We start from the raw sequence: 10,373 nt of genomic DNA on the forward strand, positions 1-10,373 counted from the left end.
ACTAGCAATAAACAAAATAGGGGTCTCAGTACTTAATTGTTATCGGTTGTGAATTACTAATTTTATTATTATTATCTTAATTAGTATTGTCTAATTAAAATATATGGACCATATTGACTGTTGGGTAGCTTCATATATAGTATACTGTATTTTTCAATACCATATTTATTACATTCGATTTGATAAGTTAGATAAAATTAAGTTTTATAAGTTTTAGTACATTAAATAGATAATAGTAGTATATAATTATATAGTCAATTTTGGATATTATATAAGATTATTCTTGATTTATGAGTTTTAATTTTTCTCCCTAATAAAATTAGTTTTGAGGTAGTTTAATTTCAATACCAAGTTAATTTTGAGGAATTAAATACAATAAGATTGTAATTAACTAAGAAAACAATAAACAAAAAAAATTAGGAGGATGTCTTGCCGATGTATTAATATTTTAAAAACAGTGATAGGCGTTTTAAATTAATTAAATGAATAAACCAACAACTACGGTTAATAAATACATTAGGTATTGTGAGTAATGCTTATATATATATATATAGAGGAAAGCAGTTTTAGGTCATATTATAAACTTTGGGTTTGAGGTCATGTTAAGATCATTTCATGTCATCCTTACTATAATGACGTAAAAATAAGCTTACAATGACCTAAAAATTACTTTTGTATGCTTGGTTCTGCATTTTTGTATTAAGAATGGTTTTCCATGGATCAAAAACAAAACTTGATCTCAATACAAAATCCAGACCAAATCCTGACCATGAGATTTGACAATCCAATGGTCAATAATTAAACAAAAACACGGAGGGTCATTGTAAAGCAGTTTTAGGTCATATTATAAACTTTGGGTTTGAGGTCATGTTAAGATCATTTCATGTCATCCTTACTATAATGACGTAAAAATAAGCTTACAATGACCTAAAAATGACTTTTGTATACTAGGTTCTGCATTTTTGTATTAAGAATGGTTTTGCATGGATCAAAACCCTATATATATATATATATATATATATATGATTAAATACAAACTCTAAGATTGTACAAACTTCAAACTATGATCTGGACCGTTAGAAAATGTCAACAGATGACAAAATAGTAGCAACAAAAATGTCAACACAATGTCAACGGTTGATGATGTGTTGACATTGTGTTGACATTTTCTGTTGCTACTATTTTGTCATCTGTTGATATTTTTTAACGGTCCAGATTATAGTTTGAAGTTTATACAATATATGAATTTGCATTTTATCACTACCCTACATGGGAATATATCTAAATAACTAGGACTCTCTAGAAAAAAAATATTACTTGGACTATTTATAGTTTTTTTTATTTAGGAGAATTGGACTATTTCTTTGAAATGTCATAAAACCAACAAATTTTAAGATCTTCTAAATCAGATCGAAACATTTGACTAATGAATATACAAATCAACAAATGAACCAATGTTAGATTGAGAAACATTCGAACTCATATTAGTATGATTCTAAAATACAAATGCACTAATGTTGGATTAATTTGGGATATTGGTTTCTAAACTATGAAATTTGCTTAAAATTTAGTATTTGTCATGAACTTTGAAATTTGTCTATAATATCACAAAATTTGTATTTTGTTTGGTATTTCCCAAGCTCACTCAAATAAGATATTTTTATCAAAATCTTATTTTACATAGGCAGACGTGATACGTTTTATGATACTTTAAACCACTTTTTAAGTACATAACATGTAGGATAAAAAGTTACGTTGAAAACTACATTAATTTAATTGAGTCAAGTATGATAAAAAAAAGTCTTGTAAGTTAGTAAAATATAGTAATAGACATGCCATGGGAAATACCAAACAAAGTGCAAAGTTTGTAATATTATATAACTAATTTTAAAGTTCGTGGGAAATAGCAAATTTTAGGCAAAATTTATGGTTTTAGAGACCAATTTCCCGATTAATTTTTACAAGAGTATATTACTTGCAATTTTACTTATACTATATGAGTTAAATTTTTTAAATGTTTCATTGTAAAATACACCATGCAACATTTTCCAGTTTAAGATAACTTATGTTCCAAACAAATAAATAAAAAAAGAAAAGAATTATTTACATCAACCACACTCAAGAAAAGTCGAATACTCTTCGATCGACTCTCACAAATGATAAAAAAAATAACAATAATAAAGTCACCAACTGCTCTTACGATCATGCTGAAGTCCATTGATCACACTTTTTGGTGAGGAAGGTCCCTCCTCACTATGCACAACCGCCATCTTCTCGCTCCTTTTCCTCACATACTCCTTCTTCCTCTTCGGCTTTCTCTCACCTCCCACCGCCGCCCCGCTGCTCCCTCCGGCGATCGTCGGAGCCAAATACCACACAATCGACGTGCACAGGATCGCGAACGACCTTCCGTAGATCGCCAGAAACACCAGAATCAGCACCACCATCACCGGGAAAAATAACTGGGGACGTTTCAGATCCTCCAGCTTTAAATTCCCCTTGCATCTCAGCGATCTCTTCTTCTTCATCGTTTTCTCGATCTTCGCCTCCGGTTCCGGTGACGGCGGCGGCGGCGAGGCGTCGTTGGAGCTCTTGAAGCTGCGTTGATCGGTGAAATTCTTCGCCGATTTTAGGGGAGATCTGTCCTTGACTTTGATTACGATCGGTTTAACGCTGTCGGAGTCGTTATCGTAGACGAATCGGACGAAGGAAATGTGCTCGGAGCCTTTCTGCGTGTAGATCTTCTGTTTCTTATCGTCGAGATCTGCTAAGAGAGCGTAGAATTTGTCGAGGCCTCGATCGGCGTAGGGATTTTTGGAGGCGCTGTCTCTTGACATGAGTTTGCAGAAGCTGGTGCTCCGGCGCGATCGCTTGGGGGTGGAGCAGGGGCTGAGGTAGGGTTCGTCATCCTGATTGCTGAAACTTCCACTTCCGCAAATGAACATCTGAGAATTTGTTTTGCTGAATTTTGATGATTTGAAAAATATTTTGGGGGCTGTTTGAAACTTTGAATTCAAATTGAGGAAATAAGGGGTATATATGCGTGGGAGGAGACTTGATGAAGAAGGGCGAATTGGTCAGACAAATATTTGTTTATCTATGGCTGAATCTACGATTGTATGGAAGCTTCTATTTCTAAAGGATTGACTTTTTGTGGGAATTGAGAATTTGTGAATTTGTGATTTTTTTTACATGGAAATTTCGCAGGGGAATTCCGTCACTGTGCAGTGGGAAGTCCGTATGACGTGGCAGTGCAGTGGGAAGTCCTTATGACGTGGCATGAGGTGTTTTTGGGAATTCCGCGGGGAATTCCGCCGGGACATCCGCACCACTGCGGATGCCCTTAGCGCAATGTTTGAACTTGGCCAGGGTCTTTCCGGTAATATTACTAGCCACGTTACTGTATCTTCATTCCTGAGATCATTCTGTATAAATTTAATCTGTTGTGATATAAGCAAATTGAAACTACTATATTCATAACTTACTATATTGCTTTTTCAGAAAAATTAGGACGATGGTATGTGTGGTGTGCCACAACTTAAAATATTATGATTTTTATAGTACTAGTAATAATTTTATGTGTAAAATTATAGATTGAAAAACAAATGCATTTATGTTACTATCTTTGTCTCAATCTAGTTAATGAATTTCTCATTAAAAAAATAGTGTGTGATGAGTTACTTGATGAGGAATTTATATTGTTTATGAAAATTAAGAAAATGATATTTAGTCTATTTGATAAAAAGAGAATAAAGTAGATAAATGCATATAAGAGATTAACATAAAATACTCCGAATGAGAGATTAACATAGTTAACTTTGCAAAATGACTAATTTTTCTATGGGCACAAAATAATATGATTCGTTAGTGTTGACAATTGAAACATAAAATGAATATAAAAAATATCTCACATCGGTGTACACAAATAGCTTAATCCACTATATAAGTCTCATGGGCCTCTCCTCCTATCACCAATTGGTTTTAGGATGGAACCCATGAATTTCTATCAGTTAGCTTGAGAAGAAGAGAGTAAAAGATTAAAATGTCCTAATTAAAAATAAAAATGTAACTAAATTATAGATATAGTCCAAAATTGTAGTAGTACTCTATCCATCCACCAAATAAAGACTATCCTCAAGAGTGTGGAATGAGTTTTAATAAAGAGTTGTGAAAGAATTTTACCTTAACCATATTGTTAGTAATAATTGAAAAACTACTACTCTATTTTCATACCATAAAGATGTCCACATTTTCCATTTTTAAAAGAGAATAAATAATTATTAATATATCCAATTTTATTTTCTCCTGTTCAATATTATTCTAATAATATTTTACTTATATTGAGCTACTTTTTATCTATCTACATGCTAAACAACGTCTTCTTCTAGTACAATTTTGTATCATCCATAAGGGCGACATCTTCTCCCGGGTGAAGAGAGTATATTATGAGTAAAGAAAGAGTAAGTAAATTGTTATATTAAGAGTTTTATGGGGTGGGATAGTATTTATAAATGGAAATAGAACTGTTTTTTTGTTGAATTATTAATTTATTATCCTTAATGTAAATTAAATTTATTTAGAAAAAATTATAAGTAAATAAAACAAACCCAGCCACTCACATCCCTACATATAGTTGGGGGGCATTTGTAATTTAAATTTATATTAGGGAAATTACAGTATCTTATGTTGAATGTTTATTAGTATCTATTTAATTAAATTAAATAGATAAACGTGAGCACGATGGGACACGTCGAATCGGATACCTGCTCTATTAGTCTAACCTTACTTATCTTCAAAATACATATACTTTATCAACACGGTTTTGGTTTGAAATGCAAGTAATTACGTACTAGGTTGATTTTTCAATTTTCTTTCTTTTTCTTACTCGTTGTAATAATTAGTTAATATGAATTGTATAAACCGTCAAAATAATACGTACGAACTTATTAGTTACATTGTTTTTCAAATACCAACTCGTTAAATTTGAGGAAATGATATATTTTCAACAAACCATTCAAAAACAAAATGAAACACGGAATTTGTACAATGTATAAGTTCAAATTTGATTGCATTAATTATGTTAAAATATGCACTAATATAAATTTTAATCTTGACAATGAAGCGCAAGTTTGAGTCATCGTATCCATGAAGTAAATGAAAAACCCTTGATCCCTTTTAAGAAAACAAAAGAAAAAAAACTAATTTAAACTTGAAAGCGTAAAGTATTTTCTTTATAAATTACGTTCCCACTATAGCTAACTCAAATTATTATTTTATTCGTTACATCACTTTTAAATTATAAATATGTTTTGTATTTAAACCGAACTTACTATGATTAAATAGTTTTCCCTTTTAAAAGTCTTAGATATGAATCCAAACGTTATGTTTTAACTTACTCCAGTCGCCACTTTAATCTCTATTGGAGTCGATCACTTTTTTCAATTTTCGAGTTCACATATGCAACGCACATGCAATTCAACAATAAAACTTAATACTAGAATTCTATGAAGACAAATAATAGCTAAATTTATATTATTAATAAACTGAGATGTTCAAACAAATTACGCCATAAAATGGGACCAGGCAGCACGTTTAATAAATGGTAATGACATCTAGATCAGAAATCAGTAAATAATAATTAAAGTAAAATAATGTATAGACCATAGACGTAAGGTATAATTGACGACAAATTTAATTTTATCTGACGCTATAAAATGTGGATAATTATCCATTTATCATTAGGATTAGCGCCAGGTAATCATCTTCACCTCCCTTTCACTCGACTAAATTGCATTCTCAACTTTAACTATATGTTTGCAAAAGTGAAGGACAGTAACTAAACAAGAAAGCAAATTAAATACTACGAGATGACCATACTGGGGAATAAATAGCAATCACACCAATTTTATTACCTACTTTTACAATATATCTATATGACATACTTTCAACTTCCAAGCAATAGATCTATCAAACGCCAAATATTTGAATTAAACTGTCACTGGATAAAGGTTTAATATGAAAATAATGATGTCTTGAAATCAACAAGGAAAGCATGTTGTTCAACAGATGACACAAAACTTCTTCAAGATTGTCACAAAAACAACTAGTAACACAAGGACCAGACTTAAACTTGTTACACTGAAAGAAATTGACTTCAAGATCAGCGGTAACGACGGAGGGATAGGGTCTGGTTTTTCTTCCATGTGGCCCTCCTTGATGGGCGTGCCTTGTGGTGCAAGTGACCTCTGCCTCTGAGACCCCTGAACTTCTTTCCAGCAGAAGTGAGTCCTCGGAGCTCTCTGTGTTTGTGGACTGGGTTGCAGATCCAGTTGATCCTTGGGTCATTGCGAATAGTGGTGTGAGCTGGGTCAATCAATATGACTTCAAAGTACTTGTAGGTTGAGTCCTGCAATCACATGAAACATTCAGGTAAATGAAGGGATAAACTTTGCATAATAAATACAGTACATATTTCAAAACAATATTCAATTATTCAAGTCATTTGGCATTGATCTTAATGAACGTCTATGCAGTGACTAGGCTTTGTGAATTTTAAGGACACAAGTACAAAAGAATAATACTGTGATCAGAAGTGAAGAAAAAGAGATTCAAACCTCGTTGATCCAGTAAGAACTCAAAACCCTAAGACCACCCAATTTCCGCCCAGCACGTTCCTCAGCAACAGATCGCTTGCTGCGTTGGAACTTAAGCTGGGTAACTCCCTGGTTGGTGGGCTTTCCATAGACTATACCCTTGGAGACTGGCCTCTTCCTTCCACCTCTTCTAATACGAACTCGGTAGATGACATATCCCTATGTGATAAAATCCATTGATCAATCTCAATTCACAAAACATCATAAATTAAAAGTAACAGTATGCAAATTAACAAATCAGTGATGAAATATGCAAATTAACAAATCAGTGATGAAATATGCAAATTAACAAATCAGTGATGAAATATGCAAATTAACAAATCAGTGATGAAATATGCAAATTAATAAATCAGTGATGAAACTCAATAGATGGCATACTAGAATTAAATAACAATATATACTTCACATGATAATGTATCATTTAAGCTGCAAGTGTATACATATGAAACATGGGAATAAGGGTATGTGATTTTATACTACTGAAGACATTAAATATTGTTTCTTTTTAAACTCAAAATATTACAAGAGAACAGACACATCAGATGTGAGTTTGTGATGATTATTAAATGTTTGCAAACTAAAGTGTTCTACATGTTCATTGCAAAACCATATGACTTACAAAATCAGTCAAATCGTATACTACGAATCTAAACATACCAACGAATAACCCGAAACGGTATCAACCATTAACATCACCAGGAGCAACAATGTACACCGAGAATCAACCTTATAGACAATCCAAAAACCAAATAAAACATTTCCTCATTTTCCCCCAAACAAGATAAATCATTTAGGCAATAGACAACAACGATCAATAGATAAACCTAATCCACGCATAAAAAATACGACTTTCTCACCTACAAACAAACAGTCGGTGCAAATGATTATTGCTATTGACAACAAAAAAATTACCTGCTTGGCCTTGTAGCCAAGGCGGCGGGCCTTGTCGGGGCGGGTCGGGCGAGTAACGCGCACAACAGCGGGAAGCTGGCGATACTCCCAGCAGCGAACCCTAAGCAGGAACCGCATCACATCGGATTGCTTCTTCTTCCATAGCTCCGACACATACGTGTAAGCACCTACAACATGAGAAACCAAATGGTAAGGGAAAACTCGTCGGAAAATGGAAGTTAATTCAGGCGGCGGAGGAAACTCACCCATGGTTGTCTGCCGAGAGATGGGGAGCCAAGTGAGAGAGAATTATATGTATGGCATTTTGGGAGCGATCTAGGGTTTCAGATTAGATTATTTGGGCCTCTCGCACTACTTGGGCCGAATTGGTATGAGATTGGAAAATTGAACTTTATTTGGATCCAATGGACTTTCTATGCACTACCACCTAAACCCTAAACCGTAAACCGGTTTACTTGTGCCAATCAACATCTACAACAGAATTTTAATGCAAAGAAGAGTAAGGTGATTCACTGCCTTGGATCGAGCATAAGTCATTTCATTTTCGATTCATCTTTATCCGATTATTATATATTGGTTGACCTTGTTGGAGTGTGACGAATTCATGAATTACATGATTACGGCGCTTTGATGATAAATGCACTTGACAAGGAGACGGACTAAAATAAAAAATAAGTAATGAAACTATGCAAGGATAATAAGTAATAAAGAGATAATAAACATAAAATTTACGAAGGTAAACAACCATCGTCATAAATTGTGCTAGTCGACAATTTCCAGGAAGGTAGACGTGTCCAGTATTGCATTAATAAACAAGTATTAGAACATTATAAATTGATGACTCATTTAGCAAATTTAAAAATAAAAGGAATTCGCTTTTGTGCATCGCGTTAGAACATGATGCTATGATAGTGGATTATGTTTTCAAAAGACTATGCCTATGCCTTTAATTACCTTTTACTTTGTGATATACTCCATATATTTTCGCTAAGTCTAGTTGTCCATAATTTAAAATTAATCGCTCCACCATTTGTAAACCAGTATATTAGTACGATGGCAACGTCAACGAATGCATTTGGCTCCCCACATATGTTCTCATTTCTACATGGGATTTTCATAAACTTTTATTCTTAAGCTTTAAAATGTCATGATTTATCGACTGTTTTGCTCGATGCGCCGCATTTCTCTTGTATTAAAAAAACATATCATCTATCTCACGTGAACCTTCAATGAATTTTTATTCTATTTTTTCTAACGTTTAGAAACCGAAAACTTGTTAGTTCCATATCCAATGATCAATTGCAATTGAAAATTAATAGTACTATCAGGTCATCCACTACGCTGGCTCTATACCGTCCCTTAACTACTATTTGACCACTATTTGAGGGCCCCACTGCGACGAGCTGCAACGCGTCGTGCCAGGGTCCCGTCTCTCCGGGACGGGACGCGAGACGCCGGCGAGACCCGCAGTGGACGGTCTCAAATATTAATTGAATCACGTGTTGAAAGGATTAAATTTGCAAATAGTAAAACATTTGAGTCGTGGGAGTAGGTAGCCATTTTACCAACTGCGCTTATCGTTTGTTTAGGTTTAGACTTTTGATTCCTACCTTTTTAAAACCAACCTGGGTTTGTCGAAATTTTTTTGATCATTCCTTTTAATTTTATTACAATGGAGGATTTTTTTAAGTGCTAGTGCTACTCTACAATGGAGGTTTGGACTTTTAATTCCTCCCTTTTTATAACCAACTTGGGTTTGTTGAAGTTTTATAGATTATTCATTTTAATTTTATTACAATGGAGGTTTTTTTAAGTAGTACTACTCCACTACTACTCCACTAAAGTATTATGTATGTGGACGTCAATTCAAATTGTGATATTTATGGGTTAATTCGAATTGGCCGAATAAAAAATATATGGTTATAGTCGAAAATTTATAGTCAAATAAATTTGCAAACTGAATGACATGTACGAGAATAATATGATAGTCTGATTCCAATCGGATTGACTCGATGAGATTCTTAATTATATGTAACACCTCGTATTTGTTATGGTAAGCATATTGTCTTAATTCTTATACAAAAAAATAAACTCAGTTCCATTTAATTGTTTGATTCTACTTTTACTAATTTATTTATTAAAATAGACATATGAATAAAATAAAATCATTGCCTCATTGCCTCATTGGGTATATCTACACATATATGGATGGAGGTGCTACAAATTTACAAATCTGCTTCAATTAATTAAAAAGAATGTGGCTATTATAATCATTCAATTGGTATTTCGATAGATCAAATTTGGAAAGACAATTTTTGTTGTAGGATTTAACGTCCGTTTGCTCGAGCCTTCGATATCTAAAATTTGGTGGTGGAGAGTAATAGTCTCATTGGATATCTATGATAAGAGGGACGTCTGCAGTATTTATTAATTGCCGTTCTATTATTCAACCGGTACAAGGTTTAATTGTTATATTTGATTTAGATTTAGTGGTGGCTCCACATGTGCTAGAGAAGGTAATTTTGCACGTATTTTCTATCGCACTTTGACTACACATTTCAAAGGGGAGTTCATGTCGTAGAGGAGCCCCCAGTTGGACTTAATACTTTGTTACTTCATGATAGATTAGGTGTTTCTTACATTCGTTAGATTTCATTATAACCGGTTATATCCGCGCCTTATGTAAATAAAAAAAAACTTCCGTTTGAGATGTGTGTTTTCAAGAAAGATAAGGATTCTTACCGCAAACAATTTAAGTTAAGTTTCGCATAAATTTCAATTATGATTTCAATTAGGACTTAATTACAA

At 33.3% G+C, this 10,373-nt stretch overlaps 2 protein-coding genes across 2 annotated transcripts; both read right to left on the reverse strand.

Annotated features, from left to right (window-relative positions):
* Window positions 1-2,044: 2,044 nt before the first annotated feature.
* LOC121769643 lies at window positions 2,045-3,468 on the reverse strand. The gene has a single exon (XM_042166421.1). It carries the CDS (start codon window positions 2,943-2,945, stop codon window positions 2,184-2,186), a length of 762 nt encoding a protein of 253 aa, XP_042022355.1. The 5' UTR covers window positions 2,946-3,468; the 3' UTR covers window positions 2,045-2,183.
* Window positions 3,469-5,981: 2,513 nt separating this feature from the next.
* Window positions 5,982-7,898, reverse strand: LOC121766372 (60S ribosomal protein L15-like). Its single transcript, XM_042162662.1, has 4 exons — window positions 7,811-7,898; window positions 7,566-7,732; window positions 6,615-6,812; window positions 5,982-6,406 (listed from the first exon to the last, which is right to left on the reverse strand). Exons 1-4 carry the CDS (start codon window positions 7,812-7,814, stop codon window positions 6,161-6,163), a joined length of 615 nt encoding a protein of 204 aa, XP_042018596.1. The 5' UTR covers window positions 7,815-7,898; the 3' UTR covers window positions 5,982-6,160.
* Window positions 7,899-10,373: the final 2,475 nt, after the last annotated feature.

Source organism: Salvia splendens, chromosome 2 (assembly GCF_004379255.2).
Source record: "Salvia splendens isolate huo1 chromosome 2, SspV2, whole genome shotgun sequence".
In the NCBI taxonomy this organism is placed as follows: domain Eukaryota; kingdom Viridiplantae; phylum Streptophyta; class Magnoliopsida; order Lamiales; family Lamiaceae; genus Salvia; species Salvia splendens.